Below are 23,030 nucleotides of genomic sequence, written 5' to 3'. Positions count from 1 at the left end.
TGTTTTATCTATATTGTATGTAACGCACAAGGGACACACTAAATTTTGTTGTACAGCTGTGCAATGAAAATAAAGGCATTCTATTCAATTCAATTTTATTTATATAGCGCCAAATCACAACAAAAGTCATCTCAGGGCACTTTTCACATGGAGCAGGTCTAGACTGTACTCTTTAATTTACAGAGAGAGAGACCCAACAATTCCCCAATGAGCAAGCACTTGGTGACAGCGGTAAGGAAAAACTCCCTTTTAACGGGAAGAAACCTCAAGCAGAACCCGGCTCTAGGTAGGCTCTAGGTACAAACAGTTGTGGGCAACAAACAGAACATCAGTACTGATATTTCTGTGAAATCTTGAATTACATTCAGTGATGCGATTATTGGTAAGACTCATCTAACTCATTATAGACTCGGCTTTAATCATGTTAAAAGTTATATTTTAACTGACATTTCGATCTGTAATCCATGTGGATTGTAGGGAAAAATGAAACAGGTTAAAGGCCAAACCAACAATGAACAGATCCTCTGATGTTGTCCAAAATATATTAAAAACATGTCAATGAGCCACACCGCTGCACTGGCATGTGCATGAACATGGTTCCGTTTACAGAGCTTTGCTAGCTTGTGCTAACACAACCTCTTGACTTTGCACTAAAGGTTAGGGACTGAATTCAATACTAACCGTCATTGTGGTTTGCACTGTATTTATTGTTATGAAAAGAAAAATAACTTATTGTAAAGGGGGCTTATCATGCACATTTCCAGGTCTATATTTATATTCTGGGGCTCCACTAGAATATTTTTGCATGATTTGAAGTTAAAAACTCCTTATTTATCTTATACGGGCCCTTTATGCAGCCCCTCAATTCAGCCTCTGTCCGAAATAAGCCGTTTTAGCTCCTGTCTCTTTAAGGCCCCCCTCCTGATGAGCCCACTCTGTTCTGATTGGCTAAGTCCCTGAAACCGCCGTTGGGCAGACTTCTATGAGAGTAGGCAATGTGAACAACCTGTGGAACAACCTTAGCAACCAAGGCTACGAAATGGACGCTCATTTGTGGGCATGTATGTACGTATATTTTATATTATGTCGAAGGGCTATTTTTTGAGAATTTTGTGATGTTCTCGCAGACCGTCTGCATATGTGAATGTTTTATTTTTTAATCTGACTCTCTGCAATACTGTATCTGCACATGGCAACTAGAGGATGAAGGTTAGTGAAAGATAATGGTCCTGTCAAATAAATATGGTTCAGGTTTGGTTAGGAAGGAAACTAAAATTTCATAGTTTCAAAAGTCTTGCTTGGTGCAGCTTGATGTCATCAGACATTCAGTCATGTCTGCACAGCTGTGTAACAGCCAATTCATGACATCCCTGGAGCTAACAGGTTGTCATAGCAACATCTTTTCAGTATCTCTCCAATTCTGTCTCTTTGTGTCTGGATCTGAGGTCCAGAGGTATGATGCAGAAAGTTGAAAGTGGGAAAAAGGACAGATTTTGTCCACTCACACAACAACAAACTGCAACACCTGACTAATGACAATATTTGCCTGAACCTCATCTTCATGTATCAGGCTTTGCCCCAAAATGTCATTCTTAGCAGCCATACTCGCATGTGGACCAACCAATATGACTTTTCAGACACCATGCCAATGTATATTTTTCTATTATTTTTCTCTCTTCTTCTGGTGAGCTTCTGTCTCTTTCTCACTCTCCTGGTTGTCATTCAACATTCATAGATTTCCAGCATCTCCATCATTTCCACTTCCACATGCTGTTATAGCTCTCCATGTCCCATGTAGTGTATACATAACACCAGTCTACTCTTAATTCACAGGTTTTATTAGCTGAGTGACTGGAAGATGCAGATATTAATATTCCAATGCTTGATCTGTCACTCCATCTTTCAGATCAGGCACCCAACAGCTCTCCATCACTGCTGTGTTCTTCAGACTGCTCCCATCATCCACCTGCTGGGTCTCCAACATCCTTATCTCTTATATTCATACATTTATGAAGCAAATTCACCACCAAATGTATTCTCTATATCTCTATCCATGATGTTACCACTCTGAATAAATCTTACCTCATTATATTTACACATGGCTATTATTAGAGTGTGGATGGAGCAGTCAATAAGTGATGTTTTTGTTTTTTTATCAATCTTTATTTCTTTGTTCTGTATGTGTCATTTGTGAGTTATTAAATCAGAAACTGTTGGACACTGAAGTATATATGGGTGATTGTATACATATTCTAATGCATAGTACTTCTCTCTCTGATCTGACATCCTTATAAGAAGGATGATTTCATTTGTCTGTGCCTTCAAAAACTGTTCCAAATCACTACTGAAAAATAAATACAGTATGTTTTATGATGTGATGACAAGTTTGGTTAGGTTTAGGGAAGCGTCATGGTTTGGGTTAAAATAAGTCCTTTGTTAAATTAGGGGATAATTGTGATCAATCAGTGTTGACTAATGGTTGTAAACAGGAAGTTGAACCGCAATCTCTATTGTTTAAGTCTGATGTTTTGTTGATCCATCCAACCCGACCTCCTTCCTACATGGACTCTATAATAACTAGGGGTGGGAATCTTCCAACAAGGTGCAAACTAGGCCATGGCTTTCAGGGGAGCTCACTTTTTTACTGAGGGGGGGGGGGGGGGGGGGGTATTTTTTCTGATCTTTGAGTTAAAGTGAGTTAAGTTTATGATATTGTGCCACCACGCTTCAATGGTGATGGCAAGAACAGCATGCATGGCAGTATCTTTATTAAAGTGAATTAGTGATGAATCACCCTCATGCATGAATCATACATCAATAATAGTTTAATTTTACACATGATCCATGATGATGAAGATACAGAAAAATAGAAATGCATGGCAAAAATAGTATATTGTCAATATTTTACAGACCCCCCAATATTTCACAAATCCTGTTTTCAAGAGAGTTCATGTCTTATTAAGAGGAGCCAAGCTCCCCCTGGCTCCCCTGTAGTTCACACCCTGAATTCCAATTCTTTGGTGTCTGATTCAATTTGAATTGATTCTCGAATAAATGAATAGGGGGCACAATTTTCAGTTTCAGCTCTTTCTCCAGTATACTCTGTGCCAAGCCATTAACTAGTGTCATTCCACTGAAATGCAATATGAAACATAACTGGCAGATAAGATAAATGGTCCACAGCCTTTTTATTTAAAAAAGTTAACAGCATTATTTAATGATTTAATTAATCTGGAAGCATCTTACAGTCTCCTGCCTGTATGAGAATGACAGAATGAAGGGGAGGAGGAGGGCTCTGCTGTGTTGTTATTAATGTCATGTCTCCAGCAGTGGAGAGCAGCCTCTCTGCTGTACCGTTAGCTCTGGGAAAAGATATCGCTGTCCAAGATATTTTTGAGGTGAAACAGACTGAGCACTGAGTTATTTTCTGCACCTGAGAGTTGGTTTAAATTGTTTAATGCTGCAGTATGTGCTGGTTAGCCAGTCTTGTTTGTTACTGCTGGAGTGACGGCGTAAAAGTATTCACAAAGTACTTCATGTTTGTCTTGCAAAGGTAATTATTTAGTCATTAAATCAAGAGGAGGAGTCTTGGGAGGAGAGATTCTATGTGACATACCTCTCTTGCAGGAACCTGCAGTCAGTGAGGGTTGTTGGCATAACATGGCGGCACCTGTTCAGCCTCCACCAAGCTTAGAGAAGCCAGCCCTCCTCTCAGCATCTCTCTCTAAGCTCCATATCTCCCACTCTTTGGTTTGGTTTGATTTGTCATTTTGCTGCCTTCAAGACTGTCACACACATTATCATTTATCCGTACAAGTAGGGACCCAAAAATTCATGGAAGCTATCGATAGCACTGGAGGAGAGTGTAGTTATTGGATTTGCCACTAGGTGGCGTATGCCTACAGCTTGGTGAAACTAAAATTGGGACTGAAAGGGAGAAGAAATCCAGGAAGAATCACAGGGGGCTCCAGACACATTGACAAAAGATGGCTGCAGGAAATGGGAGATGCTCTGGGACAAGTGTATCACATCTCAAGGAGAGAACTTTGAAGGGGATTATAAAGCTACTGCTGAAAAAATTATGATGACAGTTTTTTAACAATTCTGGAAATGTTTGGGTCCCCCCTCGTACAATTCCTACACTACTGATGCAATTGATCTCCACAACTCATGGTTATCCTTTTGTAAATAGTTATGTTCCTTTATTTCAAATAAAAAAGTAGTAATGTGATGTTCTTAAAGCAGAAAGTCAGGATTCATACTTTAGACTTTAAACTAGGCTTCTTTCATAGAATTAAGGGCTGTCTGTCTTTTTCAGTAATGTCGTAATGTTGTGTTTACAAACACCAACTGACAAATCCTGCATAGTATACTTTTAAGAAAATTCCCTCCAAATTGTAAAACACATACAAAAGTGAAAACACAAACATAGAGAGCTATAATTGTGCATTTTTGGATATGAAGCAAATTTTGTGCCTTAATTTTTGTATGTGTATAGTCCAAAGCACAGTGGCCCCAGTGGATAAGACAGAGATATAGCTTGAATAATGAACACTTCTCAGCCTTAGAGCCTCAGGCTGAATTGATCAGAGACATTTTTTATACTCCATGTAATGACTTTTTTTCCAGTAAGAGAGAAGATAGTAAAACTGACTGTCTTGATTTCTAATGGGAAGACAGCATGTGTACCATCATTTATTTAAATGCTCCATTAAAACAGTGCAAGAGACTGCTGTGTAGAAGAACCAGTACTGTTCTCTTTGTTTTCTGACATTCTCTGTTAATGCCCAAAGAAGAATATGAATGTATATTCAACTTTGTCTGGAAGTGTCTTCAAAGGTAAACTGAGAATCCTTTCTCCACATTAAAGTGTCAGTTTTGACCCTCCACAGGACCATCCCCTCTCACTCTACCTCCAGACACTCCCCCAACTGTGTGGGATAAATCAAAAGTGAAATTTATGACACAAACTAAAAAACTACTACATTCTTTATCAACTCGAGTTTCAGAGAACACTGAACTAAAGGACTTTTCCTTGGAAAAATGAAAAGAGACTGTTTTACCACAATGTAACCTCATCAGTTTGTTTGACGAGTTAGGACAATTCTATCTATTCCAAATTCTATTTTCTCTTTCTAACCCAATACACACACACACACACACACACACACATATTCCAAAACACATCTTTGTTTTTCACTCTGGTGCAACTTCAGATAGTCCAGACCTGTGTCTTGAATTTCTGTGTTCCCTGCCAGAAGTCTGATCCAATGTTTCCTAAGTATATAACCATCTTGTAATCTATATATTATTATTCACAAAGTAATGCCGGTCAAAGTGGTCTAACTCTAGCCCTGTTTACACCTGGTATTAACACGTGTCTCGGATGATCCAATCACAAGTGGACAGTTCTGAATACAGGTGTAAACGCACCCAAGACGCATTGAGGATGGATTGAGATCCGATCACTCAGACCACATTCGGAGGTGGTCTGGGCCGCATGTGGCCACATTAATTTAGTAGTGTAAACGCAATGCATCTTAGGCCACATTGAAGGACCGCTTACTCAACTGATGTCCTCTATTTTCCGGCAGAAGAGGCACAGGATATAAAATATCAACATCTAATCTAAGACAAAATATGTGGTGTGGATATTTCAAAAGTGTTTCTGCCTTCTACTCACGTGCCATTGATGACTCCGTCTGGGTTGAGCATGGGGATGATCTTGAAGACAAAGGCCTCCCTCAGACTCTGGGCCACTGGGTCACTGCTGCACAGAAACTCCAGGGTGCCCTTCATTACCCAGCTGGCATTGGACTCACCGGGATGGACACGGCCTGTCAGCACGATACAGGCACGATTACCTGGAGAAAGACAGATAGAGATCCATCATTGTGCCTGTTGATATAATCTATTTGGAGAAATAGAGATCATAGAGTTTCAGCATCTTGCCAGGTAACATTACTTGAAGTTTTCAGGGATCATACCTGTGGAATCGTGGCTACAAGACTGCTTCTAACCTCCCACTTGTCAATCACCACTCACTACAAAGCTGCATCTATATTGTTATCTGGTTTCCTGTTTTCTCTGAGTGGCTGGCACAATTCAATTATCCAGATCAGGTCTTTAATTAAAGCTGTGCTGACATTGTGTCCTCTACACCCATCACAACAATCTAATAAGCCCTGTCAGTGATAGTGACAGCTGGGCAATTATATCGGCAACCAGAGGTCATGAGTGATAATTGTACTGTTGTGCAAGGGTCGTCATTAACATTTCTGAGTGTCAGTGATTACAATGTGAATGTTGAACAGATAGCATGCCAACAGATGGGACAGTGTGTGATAAGTCAGGGTTGTTCGAACTCAGTGACAGTCTGCTACTGCGGAGATACTCAAGTGTGTGAATGAGCAACATGTGGACAGAGAATGGTCTGTCCTGGTTCATCTGTAATACTGTAAATGGATTGTATTGCAGTTGTCAGTTTACAGCTAGTTCTGGCTAGTATAGATGAGGGATTATTACAATTCTTCAGACATGTTCGAAGTGATTTTACACAAAGATTTTCCATAATGCTTAGGATCCAGAATCACCTCCAGCTCAGGTCAGTCAAACCTATTTAGAGACAGAGCGACTTCCTGTTTCAGCCTTAACCTGCTGTACATACTGTAGTTGTGTGTTTTCCTGTGCAATGAGGAATTTCTCAACATGTCAGGTATGTTCACTTTCAGTTTGACTTCCAAATAAACTGCTTCACATAATCTAGATAAACTGTCTGATCCTCTGACCACTGGCATTCAGGCTCAGACTTTGTTTAAGGAATGTCACAAAGATCAACACCCATATTATCTCTGTGTGTCCAAGATAGAGCATATAAAAATATGTCAGTTTGGAATCTGTTGAAAGCACCTGAATCCAGTGGTTATCTGGAAAAATAAAAACATATCCAAACTTCTGAAACACAGCAGCATGGTGTGTTAATTGTGATGTAAAGTCACTGGTATGTTCCTTGGAGGCAGAGACCAGTCGCACCTACTGTCCTCCCAGTGTCACATGGGGCGGCTGTGGCTCAGGAGATAGAGCAGGTTGTCCGCTAATTGGAAGATTGGTGGTTCGATTCCCGGCATGTCGAAGTGTCCTTGGGCAAGATACTGAACCCCAAGTTGCTCCTGATGGCTGTGTCATTAGTGTGCTTTGAGTGGTTGGAAGACTAGAAAGGTGCTATACAAGCACAGTCCATTTACCATTAACGCAATATCCCTCGGTTTGATTCCAGCCAGGGTCCCTTGTGGCATGTCATACCCATCTTTCTCTCCCCTTGTTTCCCGTTTGCCTCTTCACTGCCCAATAAAGGCAAAAATGCCAATCAAGATAATCTTAATAAATAAAAAAGGACATGTTTGATGCAGGTAAGTTCAGTCATATCCTGAAGTCATTGAGCTGTATATTGTTCTGGCTGCATCATTTTCAGTAAATCCTCACATTCCCTTTTCTCTTGGGAAGGTATCATTGCCTCAGTTTCATACCAGCACAGACAGCAACAAAACTGTAGCTTTGCAATATAATAAGACATTTAATTGACAGTGAGTGATTTCTTTGTGATATGGCAAAACAACAGCACACACTGAGGACAGAACAAGGACACACTGATAAAATACTGAAAACATTTTCAGGGGATAGTACCAACAATCAGACACAGGCTGTTTAGAAAAATAAAAGTGTTCAACTGGTAGTGGAGAATAATCTCTTTTATTTACTGTATATAAAAATGTATGGATTTATTTTTTGTTGTCCATATGCAAAAATTAATATACATTGAAATTTTGCTTCAGTGACATTTTTCCACCTTTTTCTGTTCTATTTATAAAACTGTCAAAACAAGCAAGTACTGAGAGTTGTTCAGTGTTCCAGAAACCTCTGATGTTTCTCTACTTGAGATCAATTTGACTTCAGGCCATTTCCGCACTGAATTATTTAAAGAAGTGCTTTGACAGTCTTTGACCTGATTTTTATCTGTCTCCGAAGCTTGTCCCCACAGAGATGTTGAATGAACAATTTTTACTGAGAGCACAAGAGACCATTCATGAGTGCATACGTACAGCAGTTCAAATCAGCCATTGAGTATGTGGCCCAGAATGACAGCACCAATGAGCTCAAAATTGTCCTCACAGCTTGCACACAGTGCTGAGACCCTCATCATGGCATCTTGAACCTTCTATCAAAAGATAGCAGCATGGCTGTCATTGTTCCAGGAGCAACAACGGCAAAGCAGTCATCCAGCATATGACCTATTATCATAATGTATTTTCTCTAATAGTGGCTGGTATTCAATTAAAAGCTGGGTCTCCAATAATGGTCGGGGGTGTGGTTGACATGAACAAATAATGGCCGGCCCCAAATACAGGCCAGGGAGGTCAGGAAAAAAACAAGGGTGGGTTAAGGCAGTATTCAGACAAAATCAGGCATTGTGGCGCACAGCTGCAGAGTTGTACGATGGTGTGAGGGGGTGTGGGCGTGTTTATTTGTGCTCTAGAACATAACAGTTGTGAAATAATCAGATAATGTTTTATTGATCTGATTCATAGCTTTTTTACTACCACTCCCTCTCAATGTTCACTCATTAGCTCGCTCGACCACAGTCGCTCTCTCTCACTCATTGGTGTTCTCGTTTCTCTCTCTCTCTTTCTCTCCTCTTTTTTAAAATGAGTCGGGAAACCAACAGCAAAGCCAATTCATTTCAACATTATCAAATGAAGAGAAATGTCCCTGCCCTCTTCCTGTTGACTGTTAATGTAACTGTTACATAACATAGCTGTAGTTAGTAGTAACGTACAATTGTCACAAGATGGCGGTAGCTATATTTGAAGTACCATATGGGACCTGTACAAGTGTCAGTGACTAAATTTCCCACAACACCCATCCCACAACACAGAGTGCACATGGTGCCCACCAGGAGGAAATTTGATGTCAAATTCAAAGAGAGAGTTTTGCAGTATGCAGAGGAAAATTCAGGAGAGAAAGCTGCAAGGCATTTTGACATTGTCCCAAAAAGAATCAGGCACTGGAAAAAACAGAAGTGTGAGCTGCTGTTAGCTGACAAGAGGAGAGCATGGCTAGCCGGAGGTGGGAGGAAGAAAGTTAGCTTGGAGCCATAGAGATGACTTTCAGAGTGGATTTATTCGGTGCAGGACAAACATAACCAGGTATCAAGAAAAATGATACAAAATAAAGCGAAGGAGATCTACCCTTCAGTGAGTGATGGAGGCAAGATGTTTGTGACTAGCAGTGGTTGGCTACAAAAATTTCTACAGTGCAACGACCTCTCACTTTAACGTCGCACCACCATGGTGCAGAAAGACCCAGATCCTCGCTGCCAAGGCTGACGGCACCAAATTCAAGCCATATATCGTCTTCAAAGGGTCTGTTCATGAAGTGAAGGCAATGCAGCAGTAGATCTCCTGCGCAGTGATCACCACATCTGTGAATGGCTGGATGAATGATACTCTCACCGCAGATTGGCTACAATATGTGGTGGGAAAATTCAACTTCACTCCACAGCTCCTGGTGTGGGACTCATACCATTGCCACATCAGTGCCGCCACCAAAGCTGAACTGAAATGTGGCTACAATATCACAACAGCCGTGATCCCAGGAGCCTGCACTTAATATATCCAAGCCCCTGATGTGATGTGGAACCAGCCCTTCAAGCAGAATCTGCTGATACCTACGATCAGTGGATGGCTGGGGACACAGATAAAGAAAACACAGCTGGAGGTAACTTAAAAGCCCCCACCAGCCGCCTACTTGTGCACTGGGTTGTCACCGCCTGGGACAAACTGAATGAGGATATGATGAGAGTACTCAGAGTTTGTGGACTGTCTGTGAAAATTGATGGGAGTGAAGACATCCTTATTCTCTGCTTCAGGGAGGGACAGCCCTGCGCTGCCGGACGGGAGGCTCTCACCTAGCTCCGACAGCGGGGCCAGGAGAACAGGTGCCAAGTGGCCCAGGATGAGGAAGATAAAGAGGAGCTGTTTAATAATGAATAATTGTTCTTGATGATGATGAGGAGGACAATGTTAATGGTGAGGATGGTAATTTTGATGACGAGGAGCAGGATAGTGACCACTTGTAATTGCACTGTTTCATTTATCAAGGTAAGCTTCGATTATGTTTGAGTTCAGATTTTGCTTGCAGCTCAACCTGATTAGATATTTGATTGTGCTGTAAACTGGCAATTGATGTTTATCCAGAGTACCAAATTTGGTTTTATGTTGGCACACAATATCCTAATTTTTGAGTTCGGATTTTGCTTGCAGCTGAATCTGATTGTCATTTTATATTTGATATTTGTCTGTGCTGTAAACTGGCTATTAATGTTTATATCCGGCATACTTCAGATTTGTTTTGTGTTTATATGAGACTGGGCGTATTTACCCTCGGGTACGTGACCGGTCATACTTCACATAAGTTAAATTGAAATGTTTGTGTAATGTTTCACAATAAAAGTCAGGAAATGAAGGCATTATGTCCATGGGCTTTTAATTTTATCAAAAGCATAATGCAGGAACAAAAATATAACAGCGTAAATAGAAGCAGATCAGAAAAGCAGGAGGTTTCATACTAAATTATGAGCAAATATACTTAAACAGAGGGAAATAGAAATAAAGGCCTCTCTCTAAAATAAGCCTACTTCCAATAAAGGCCTGGTACCCTCTACAGTTGAGGTAAATAAAGGCCCCGGCCACTATTAGAGAAAATACGATATGTACTTCTGTTGCCTTGTGGTTCTGAGGTTACCACACTGAGATGGAAGGGATCACACCAACATCCTTCTATTGCTACCATCTTCTGTGGTGGGAAACTGACACAGCAGTATGTATGTGATATGATGGCAAAAACTGAGTCACACTGCCTCAACTGGATCCACCACAACCAGAAGCCCAACAAAGCTGAAAAGTACAAGGTCATTGTTGATGCCCTCAACAGTGATGGTGAAGTGATACCTGGATGCCTGACCATCCTGCCGCCGCCAATTTATGGATCACCACAGCGGTATGCCAAGGAGTTCCAGGATGCGATGGCCTTGGTCCGAGTCAAGGGAAAACCTGACTTCTTCTTGACCTTCACCTGCAACCCCGTATGACTGGAAATCACAGATCACTTTTTAAGGCTCAGCCAGCCAATCAGAGACCAGACATCATCGCTCAAGTGTTCCACATGAAGGTAGAAGCCCTCCTCACAGACCTCCTAAAGCATGGCATCTTGAGGCACATGGATGCCCATGTGATGGTGAAGGAAACATAAAAGTGCCATCTTCCACATATCCACATGGTGCCTCATGAGAAATCCAGGACCTCGGCCAATATTCGTTAGGTCTCTGCTGAGATTCCTAACGAAGACACAGATCTGGAACTACATTGCATTTTCACATCACACATGATTCGCCGTCCATGTGGGGAATGGAACAATGACAGCATGGCAGACCAGAAGTATACAAAGGACTATCCCAAAGTCCTGTGAGAGAACACAAGCTTCTCTGCTGACTCCTATCCTCTCTACAGGAGACGAGCAGAAGCAGCACCTGGTGCTCCCATCACAAAGACCATCAGAGGTGATGTCAACACATCAGTCAACAATGCATGGGTTTTGCCTTACAATCCATGTAGTCTATTCTAGTACAATGCTCACATCAGCCTTAAGATTGCGTGTGCTGTCACCAGTGTGAAGTACCTGTGCAAATATCTTCAAAAAGTGAACAGATCAGATGAGGTGATACAGTATGAACTAGAATGGTACATTACTGCATCTGAGAGCTACTGGCGCATGTATGACTCCCCCATTCAACACAAGCAGCCACCAGTGGAGATGCTGGCGATTCATCTGGATGAGCGGGTAATTGCATTCAGTGACGAAGGCGCTGCCACAACGTGGTGGACTCAGACCACCTTATAGCCACACTCACCGCCTTTTTCAAAGCCATGATTCTACATCCAAACATGCCCCATGTTGTGTATCCAGATGTGTTTCAACAGTTCACCTATGTGCAAAAGTGATTTCAGTTGCAGAAGAAAAGACTGAGTTCTCAATATGATCAGATGGCTGATTGGTGGACGACTCCCCATGATTGCCTTAAACCCTCATACTGCTGAGTTGTACTATCTCTGCATCCTACTGTACCATGTGTCTGGGCCAACATGCTTCCAGGACCTCCGTCATATTGGCCATAGGGTCATGTAAACCTATCTGGTAGCCTGCATCATGCATGGCATTGTTGACAATGACCAGGAGGTGGATTTTGTTATGGAGGAGGCTGCAAATGTTGCATCTGGCCTGGCAGTGCATGAGGTATTTGCCAACATGCTGTTTGTTCTCAGAGGGGAACACTTAAAGTTCTGGGAAGGGCACAAGCATGTGTTGCATGAGGACTTAATGTGCACAGCAGGTGTGAATGATGATGTTATTGTGACTCAAGAGCTGCTTGAGCTGAAGGACCAAGTTGAGAGGCATGGCTTTATGCTGAGTGAGAACTTCAGCCTCCCTGAGCCTGATACAGTTTATGTCCAGCATCACATACCCCATATTTTCCAGCACAAGATAGAGAACAACATACTCAAATCACTGAGAGAGAGGATCTTCTTAATGATGAGCAGTGTGTAGTTGTCAAGACAGTGATGGAGAGTGTGGAAAAGGGACTTGGCAAGATAATCACAGTTGATGCAAGTGGTGGGACTGGGAAAACATTCACATTGTCCAACATCCTTGACAAAGTCCGAGCACAGGGCAAGGTAGCCCTTGCAACAGCTGCAAGTGGCATTGCAGTGACCCTACTGCCTAAAAGGACCACTTTTCTTAGTAGGACTAGTGCCTTCTCATTCCCACTGACGAGCCTACTTGCAACATGAGCGAAGATGACAGTACTGCAGCACTCATCAGAATGATGCATGTCATGGTGGTGGATGAAGTGTCAGTGATGGATCAACACACATTAGACGCTGCAGATCACATTCCAATGGCTGCAGGGTTCAGAGAAGCCATTTGGTGGCATCACAATGGTATTCAGTGGTGCCTGGAGGAAGATCCTTACCATTGTGCAACATAACATGGTAGCAGCACTGAGATTGTAAGAAGGTGCTTGAAGAGCTCATGCCTGTGGAGGAATGTTGAGATTCCTTGTCTTACTGAAAACATGAGGATCACTCTCACACAACTTGTTGAGGGAAAGATTCCGGTGGTTCCAGAGGAGGGTGAATTTGCTGTTGAGCTCAATGAATCATTCACTCTTCTCGGTGAAAGACTCAAGAACAATGTCAGTTGGGTGTATGAGGGCATTCAGACCAACATTGCCAACCCCAAATGGCTATGTGAGCATGTCATATTGTGTGCGGCCAACTCTGTCGTTCACCATGTAGTTGATATGGTGAATGAGTACATGGCAAAGATGTTTCCAGGAGAAGAGCATGTTTGCAGCAGTGTGGACATAGTGGAATCTGAGGGTCACCATGTGTACCCACCTGAGTTTCTAAATACCCTCTGCCCATCTGGTATGTCTCCCCATTACATCACTTTAAAGGTGGGAAAAAATATTTCATCTTCATAAAGCGAGATATTAACAGTCCTAGAGTGAAAATTACAACAGTCTGGCTCAAAATCTCTGCCATGATACCTCGCTCTGGGATATCCAATCTGCATCACATCGCAAGGCACACTGGGTAATGTAGGCCCAGCGAGGGCCCTCCTCCCTACGCCAAAACAGTGACAGAAAGTTGAAACTGAAAAAGAGAAAGTTGAAATTGAAAAAGAGAAAGTTGAAACTGAAAAAGAGAACGTTGAAACTGAAAATCGGTGACACTGAAAAAATACTGATAGCATAAAAGAAACCTGTCACTGACGAAAGACAGACATGAAGAAAAAATCTTAAGATTGACATTGAAAAACACAACATCATGCAAAAAATATCAATATAAAATATGATAATAAGATTGAAAGATTGTAATTTTTGAAAATGCCTGTGTTTTATTTTTCAGTGGAACTGTTTTCAGTGCCAATACTTGTTTCAGTGCCAATATATGTTTCTTTTTTCAGTGCAGATTTGATTTCAAGGCCAAATTTTATTTTTGGTGCCAAAATGTAAATGTCACTGTTCTGGCCCCATAGAAGGGCAGGTGGATGATTTTGAGAGCAAAACAGTGCGTTCAAGGTTCAACAGAAAGATTTCATTACAGTGGGTTAATGTTGAAGGTGGACAGGAGTCCACATCAAGTTCACTTAATATATTGTCAAAGTGCTGCTGAATCTCTATTGCTTTATTGTAAAAGTAATTAAGAAAATCCTTGCATCTCCCTGGGGAAGATTCAAGTGGCTGGCTAAACGGGGGACCAATAACAGAATTTACAGTTATAAAAAAGATTCTGGGATTATGACCCTGTTTCACAATCAGTTCTGAAAAAGAAGCGTTCCTTGCTTCTTTGATTTTACGTTAACATTAAATCTTTTAAGGAAGCAAGGGAGACACTGAGTCTATCCTTTCTACCATTTTCGTTCTGCCCTCCTGCATTGTCTCTTTAAAATCCTTACTTCTTCATTTAACCGTGACAGAGAGGAAAGCTTCAGCTTTTTATATCTAACTGGAGCTATAGAATCTAAAATATTTGTGCAAGACCTGTTAAAAACACTAACAAGCTCCTCTACTGTGGGGGCATGTTGTTCACTGGTAGGTCTATTAAAAAATGTGTTTGAGGCAGTGAAGGCTTAACAGAAGCCAGGAATAGTGTATTTAAGGGGTGGGAGTGAATCACTGCGGTGATTTTAGGGTCAGGGGAGAGGAGCGGAACCTGGAAGAACACTGTGTTGTGATCAGAGACAGCAAAATCAACCAAGTTCACATCATCCAGACAGAAACCATGTGAGAGCACATGGTCAAGAGTGTGCCCTTTGTCATGGCTGGGGTGCTTCACATATTGGGTCAAATTAAAAGAATCTAAAAGTTTGATAAAATCAGACATAAATGAAGAAGGGCAACAAACATGAATATTAAAATTGCCAAGAATAAGAAATTTAAAACACATAAAATGGGCAATTTATTCTTTAAAATAAAACTCTCATATGTGGAGAAACAGCCAAGCAGGACTGGAGAACAACTAAAATCATTTCTGTGTGTTACTACAAGGCTACCCCCTCTATTTGTCATTCGTGGGCTCATTCATCAGGATTTATACAGGACTCAGTGATGATGAAAAAGTCAATATTGTTGGTGATGATATAATCCTGGCAGATAAAAGACTGATTGGCAAGGGATCTTACATTGAGTAAACAGAATTGAGCTGATTCAACAGCAGGAATTGAGTAAGTGGTTTTAACTGTGATGAGATTGTTTCTGTGTGGACTGTGAGGAGATTTTGGTATTGCACACTGCCTTTCAGTGATCCTAACAGGAATGAATGAATTAGTGAGGGAGACAAAACCAGCACCAGCAAGACCCACATTGTCAGCGACAGGGCTATGAAATACAGAGCCAGGATGCTGAGCAGGGTTTTGTTGGGGAAACCATCAGGTAAGGCTAAAAGCAATAAAACTAATAAAATTAAAAATCAATTTTCCTGTTCCTTTTCTGTTAGGATGTAGTCCAATAAATTTAAACAGGTACCACTTCATCCAGAGTGAATCAGAATGCCTAATAAAACCAAGTCCAGTTGCAGAAATTTTTCATCCACAGGTACAGATTAAAAAGATGGCTAAAATGTTCAGAGCTCTTGGTCATGGTGGGAGTGGGACCAGACAGGACATACCTCCTCTCCAGGCTTTCAACTGTGAAGACTAGAGACTCAAGTTCATTATGCAGCTTAATAGAATAGATGACAAGGAGTCTGATAAGAGAAATACCAGAGCCCAGCCATAAAAAGTGACTGCATTCTTTGGTAATACACCCCGAACTTTTCTTATTGTTTAAGAATGAATATTGTTTGATTCAATGTTAATTAAGAATGTAATCATCTTGTAAGCCAGATAATGTCAATCAAGAAGTTTTTTCCACCACAAGGGTCCAACTTTGGTATTTCAAATGTAAAAATTGACCAAATTATTTTAATGTGATAAGTGCTTTATATTACCATGCAACAACATTACCTCCCAGTGACCACCCTTAAGGTGAATTCATGTAAGACTGTGCTTGGGTTTCACTTCTGTTATCTCTCTATATAAAGCAAGGAATGTCTGTCTGTCTGCATGAGAGAGGAGGGGACGACATCTTTCTTTGTATGATAACATTAAAAGTAAGGCTTTGTTGTGAGTTTCCTGACTCAGTGACAGAGAGACAGCACTGGAAAGCTTTCTCAAAGAGAGAGAGAAAACCCGTGAATAACAGAAATACAATATTATTTTCTGAATGTTTCACAGCGGTTATGTTAGAAAGCACAAACAAACAACCATCAAACACTCAACAGGTGATTTACTGTGGACACAGACGCTGTTTTGGTGCAATTTGGACATGCAATATGTTTAATATTAATAAATGCTGAATAAACTAGTGAACAGCGAGTAGCTCAGCTCCATGTCTAAGTGCAGCGGTGGCTGTTTGATATAAACACCATCACATCCCAATGGGGTGGGGCTTCTGGGCTCTGACTTGCTGAGTGGTACAAAGATACAAGCCCTGCTCAGTTAAACTGCAAGAGAGAGAAGACCAATCACACATAGGAGAAAAAACAGAAGTGGAGGAAGTAAAACAGACTTTGCAACTTTGGGGTACACAGGAAAGGATATGTCTCCTGGTTTGAGACAACCAGGATTCATTAGGATCTCAAACTGCAGAATCATAATCAATAAAGGCTAAAACATACTCAGTCTTTGTTGGCACTGGTGGCTTCTTTCAGTTTATTTTGACTCAACACAGAAAGACAATAGACAGGATGACAGAGAAAGAATGAGAATTAAACTGGAGAAATAAAAAAAATAGAGCGCACACAGTGTGACAGAGGGACCACCCTAGTCCAGCTTCAGCTACCTTGAGGCCATGCATGTCCTGCTAAATGAGATTATGTTTGATAATTAACAGCTTTCAGAGATGAGCTGTGATTGCACTGGAAGCTTTTTGAAATTAGAGACAAGAGGAATGAGGCTGCTTTGTCTAATCCATTCCCACTGAAGAAAAAGCTGGTATCTCCAAGGAACAAGTGAAAGATAAAGAGCAGAACTCATAGTTTAGGCATCATCACAAACTATTTTTAACACGAAGGGGAAATTAACGGTTTCACATATGCCAGTATGAGTTTATGAAATCAAAACATAGTTTTCACTGAAATGCAAGGTTACAAGGAGTTTTTCATTCAATAGGATATACTCTGCAGGATAAAGTCTGGACTAAACTAGCTAACTGTATATAAAGTAGTGTAAACTAGCTCCACCTCCAGCAGCTACAACAGTAACATGCTGCTCTAACACTGATGCTTCACTATTAATAATCTAATGATGTCATATGTAATAATATATCAGTCAGAGGGACCAAACTACTACTTTTATTGCAATACTTTAACTACATCAAGTTCATAATACTTTACTTTTACTGTAGTAGGACTTTTCATGCAGGACTTTTACTTGTAATCGAGCATTTTTACATTGACGTATTGGTACTTTTACTGAAGTAAAGAATCTGAGAACTTCTTCTGCCTCTGCACCAGGGTTAGCAGATACTAAATGCACTGGATGAGCCACAGCCTGAACCCATCACAACTATACGCCTGTAGAATTTTTTGGTGATTCTAAGTTCTAATACTTAAGAATTCACAACAGAGATATCTGTTCCATCAAAAGCATGACTAAAAGATGTGGCTGCGTCGCAACCCTGCAACCCAGGCCGCCCTTGCAGCTCAGCTTCTGTTTTAATGTCCACTAGAAATGTTTCACAAGCGGAGCCTCTGTTCTTCAGGAACCACATTTCTAATATAGTTCAGAGATGTTCTGCAACATTTTTCGGGTTTTACAAGCATGTTGAACACATGTTTACAGCTAGTTTAGATGGTTACAGATGCTTTGTGACTGTAACTGAATATGACAACCTTTGTTGCCTATAACTTCCTCTGTGATCACTCATTTTAACTGTCAATATAGCTGATCTCAAAGCACAGGTGCTGTCAGGTGCTTGTGTTTTTGTTCATTTTTTTCATGACCTTATCTGCAGCACACCAGCATGGTAATGACTGCAGGTTAACATTATTAGTATTTATGAGCGGTGATGAAATTTCACACTTGTGCTGCATTAAAACACAGTATAGGTGATCACACCCTCCAGTTTTTTCTTAAATTTGCCATGAAATCCCTATACAATGTTATATAATCATAATAATATATTTATATCATTTTGTAATGTTAGGATTGTTATTTATACTGTGTCAGATGAGATTCTATGTTGTTTTTATAACTGTAGTTTGTGAAGTTGTGAGGTGGATGAAATAGAGACCACGACTTCAACAACACAGTACATTCTCAAAAATTACTATTTAACTGAGGCAAAACACAGTGAACTAAAATAGTATCAACCAAACTGGACATTGATAAGTAAGGTAACTGGTGATTATTGTAGTTCCATTTGTATTGTATTGCAATGCACAGATATTTGTATTTTTCAGGTTACTCTCTCGACACTACCTACAAGTATTAATGTATGATTAGAGTTCGATTAGAGTAAGCTGTTCAATCAATATTCTATGAACTGACTGATTCATGTTAACAAACCAAATCAATAAGTTTCATAAAAACTGATTAATCTGAGGAAACACACCTGTTCATGTGAACATATCTGCTTCCTCTGAGAAGTTGAATCAGAGCAAAGGCTCATATTTAAACATTCCAATTAGATTGTTTCATATTAAAATGCATGAGTATCAATGGTGAAATCAACCAGTTATTTTCAATTCCTGAAATGCTGACAGTGTTTTGCAGGCAAATGACAAGATGAAATGGCATAATTTCTATGTGCAAATGCCCAGTGTGTAATAGAAACTACAGTGGTAGGGTATAATATTATGCTAATGTGGATATGCTATGATGAATCTCATATGCTTTTCTCCTAAACAAATTATTTCTTTATATTTCCAACTGCTAAGGATCACTGAGTTTCAATTAAGCACTGAAAAATAAACAAAGTATGGGATATCTGTCTCTGTCAGGATGGAGGGCTGGCTGTTTGTTTCCTTTTGTCTGCACACACACACGCACACACACCTGCATGCTCTGCACAGTGTGTTTGTGTGAGCATACACACAGCTATATATTCTGAACACACACACCAACACATACACACACACACACACACACACACACACATTCCATTAACTTGCTATCAAACAGATGCTTCCTTGGTTATATAAGCTACAGCACTCTGACCCCTCGTCTCAGCTCATCACACACACACACACACACACACACACACACACACACACACACACACACACTCATTCATCAGTTTAAATTTCACCAATGAAAACTGATGAAAGTTATTTATTGATGAGCTTTTTTCAAAACAAGAACAAGATAAAACTAAATACAAAGTAACCTTTGAAAACTGTAACAAAATGTTTTACATTTTTCGTCAGTCGATAAAAATCTAATAGTAATGTAAAAGACAGATGAATAGACAACTGAATCATTATTGTTTTAATGTAAAGACTGACTGAAGGGGCTGCAGCATCTGTGGAATCACACACTGTAGCTCCTGAGTAGGAAAACTGTTTCCTCCAGTAGTTGATTTAGCTGTTTGACCTGTTGCACTACCGTTACAGTTATTTATGATTGGTAACTTGGGTCAATTCTGAGTCCACATCTTCAAAACTCTTCACACAGTCGACACAACAGTAGCAATTATGGAGCAAACTGTGACACATTTGCATTGTTTTCACACAGAAAGCATTCAGTGACTACAGCCTTCAAATGTTGTGAATACTTTTCTCACTCAAACACGAACAAGCAGCAAAACTCTGTGGGGCTTATTTAAACGATCTAAAATGCCCGGTCTGAAGGGTATGGTGCAAGTGCATTTAAGGTGTGTCCAAATCCACTTTTGCTATTTTAACAGCAGAAAAATGGTCGCTGCGCCAGGCGCATGGTTCAAAGGGGTTGTCCATAGTCTCCTAATTAATCATGGGTGTGTTTTGGGCGTAACATGCAATAAACCAATCAGACAATCATCTCCCATTCCCTTTAAAAACGAGGTTTGCGGGTTGCTATTATAATGGTGCATTTGCCAAGTAGAAAGAAGGAATGCTTTTCTGCAGAGGAAACGGATCTGCTCGTGGGCAAAGTGAAAGTGCACGATCCATAACAAACACACGGACCCTCCCGTGGCCCCAGACCACCAGTTTAAGATCCTGTTCATTAATTTGTTGCAAATTTATTTCCGTTTGTTTTTTGAAAGGTTTATTTTTTTTAATGACAGCTTTGGTTTCTTTAAAATCGTTTTGTTCAGTCGTGGAGTAACAGGTCAAATCAGCAGGGTTTTAATTGCTGAAAGTATGGAAACCTGATCACTGTACTCTCAAAAATATTAAAGAATATTTGTTAAATATTGTTTGAAAATGAAATCATTAATTTTAATTATGTGAAGAATCATCAACACAGTTATCAGGACTTGATCAGCTCTCCAAGATTCTGATCCTGTTGCTGGCAGCAGCTAGAAGCTGTGCAGATTTATTTCCTTTGTTTAATAATTGTTTTCACCTCATTTATTTCTTCATGTGTTCCTCATGTCATCATGTACTGATATGGCAGGAAAGTCGATCTGTGTCTGATCCGTTGTTGTCCACTTGTTTAAATACCTACATTTATTGTCACAATTTGGTCAAATAATTAAACAATTTAATCTGTCATTACTGCGATTAGTTAATTCTGATAAATATTATAACATGTAAATGGACTGTACTTGTATAGCTCCTTTCTAGTCTTCCAACCAGTCAAAGTGCTTTTTACACTATGAATCACATTCACCCATTCACACACTGAATGGGTACAGGGGCTACCATGCAAGGTCCCAATCTGACCATTGGAGGAAACCTAATCATTCACACACATGAAACAGCCATCAGGAGCAATTTGGGGTTAAGTATCTTGCCCAGGGACACATCGACATGTAGACTGGAGGAACTGGGAATCGAACCGCTGATCTTCTGATTAGTGGACGACCTGCTCTACCTCCTGAGCCACAGCCGCCATGTATTTTTAAAAATATGTTGATGTACACAATAATAATCGTTCACACTGTAATCCTTTTATTTGTCATCTTTTGCATGTCTGTGCGCTGCCGCACGTCCTGTATGTGTAAAAAGCAGAGTGTACACGTGTTGTGCACCCGCCTATGTAGCTGCATATTACTGTCTTGATAATGCACCCTTAAAATAACAGTGAAACACTGTGCCAGTGACTTCAGACCAGGTTTTTGTTGGTCAATCGTGCAATTGCTTTCCACTGCCTCAAGATAGCAATGCACCAACAATGTGCCTAACCACATCTCATTTTAAGACCAACATGCTCATGGGCGCTCAGAAGGAAGCAAGTGCATTTGCTATTTACACAATGTGGGTGCTGGATGGGAAAATGACAACTGCGTCTGTCTTAAACTAGCAAAGACTGTGCTAGTTTGGCGCTTGGCGCCGCTTTGCACCGGTGTAAGATAGGGCCCTGTGGATCTGCAGCAAATTTTACACGTTTACATCCTCACTTCCAAACTCAAAGCAAAAAACAAGACGTTGGTGTTAGAAATAAAGCCCACTGAAAGCTTTCCTGCTGCATTTCTATGACTCGTTCCTGTAGATACACTGTAGTACGTTCTATAGAGAGCTACACATCTGACTGTACTCACACAGTATTCACATTTCTGACACTAACAACCAGGAAAAAACAACATATACACAATAGAATATTAAAAAAATAGAGATCACAAAGTCATTTACAACTTCAATTGTTAGTGTTTTTTTCTTTAATCTCAGTGTGTTCTGAATGACAGTGAGTTGTTGTATTTGAGTCTGCTGGAAGGATTTGCTGTTGTGTGTAAAATGAACTGCTATTCCCAGCAGTGTGTTGGTAAAGTTGAGAGTTTTGAAGATGTATTGAACCATGCATGTAATCAATTGTAAAAAACTGTAATAAGAAGCATCTTGCATTCAGTAACGTTCTGCCTTTATCAGTAATTATATCTGACATTAGAACTTCTTGGAAGAAACAGATTTATGGGATTTATTTTTATCTTATGAGAATTAGACAAGAAGCAACAACGAAACAGCTCACAAACTGGCAACATGGCCACATTCATAAAAAGCTAAGCTAATGTAACATTATCAAGTTAATCTTACTTTCAGTTGGCTATCTCTCCTGTTGCTATCAGAAGGAATGGTCAGTTCTAGAATTAATATTGGCAGTCAACCATCTAAATCTTCCTCTACATGTTCTCTAAAAAAATATCACTACATTATCCCACGTTTAAGCTTCTCCTCTGAAGCTGAACCCAGACAGTAACAGGATTTTAGTGAACAGGTTAGTGAATGATCAGCTGCTCTGCAGTGGAGGGCACAGGTAGCTGTGCTAATGCTAATGCTAAGGAATGTTCTGTTCAAACACAGAGGAGAGTCAGTCTGCTGTGTTACTGCAGAGCGCAATCACACGGACAACACTTCTTATAACCATGGTAAATGTACACAACAAAGATGGCAATGGTGAGAAATGAAAATGAGAATAAAATGTCACAGATGACAGCCAGACTAAATACTGAAAAACTAATACATTTTTTACAAAAGACTGAAACTGAATCAGTATCAGTTGTCATAAGTAACACTGGTACTCACGCAGCTGGTGCAGATCTTTCCAGCCCCTGCTGGCAGGACAGGCAGTGATGGTGACCACTGGACACGAGTTTCCAGCCAAAGAGCAACAAAGAATCTGCTGCCGGAAAAACACCTTGGCAGGATCCACTGATTTCTGCAGCACATTCAGATGAGCCTGACAGACACAATATGTATACAAGAGTGTATATGAGTACATGTGTAGGT

General features: G+C 40.4%; 1 protein-coding gene across 1 annotated transcript in view; it reads right to left on the bottom strand.

Annotated features, from left to right (window-relative positions):
* LOC122986390 (cytosolic carboxypeptidase 4) overlaps positions 1-23,030 on the bottom strand; it is a 200,941-nt gene that overhangs the window by 47,236 nt on the left and 130,675 nt on the right. The window contains exons 20-21 of the mRNA XM_044357626.1: positions 22,827-22,980; positions 5,684-5,864 (exon numbers count right to left, since the gene is read on the bottom strand). Coding sequence (XP_044213561.1) covers positions 5,684-5,864; positions 22,827-22,980 — 335 coding nt within the window. The remainder of the gene's footprint in view (positions 1-5,683; positions 5,865-22,826; positions 22,981-23,030) is intronic.

The sequence above is a fragment of the Thunnus albacares genome, chromosome 7 (genome assembly GCF_914725855.1).
Source record: "Thunnus albacares chromosome 7, fThuAlb1.1, whole genome shotgun sequence".
NCBI classification, from domain to species: domain Eukaryota; kingdom Metazoa; phylum Chordata; class Actinopteri; order Scombriformes; family Scombridae; genus Thunnus; species Thunnus albacares.
This window is presented reverse-complemented; position numbering and strand designations above follow the sequence as displayed.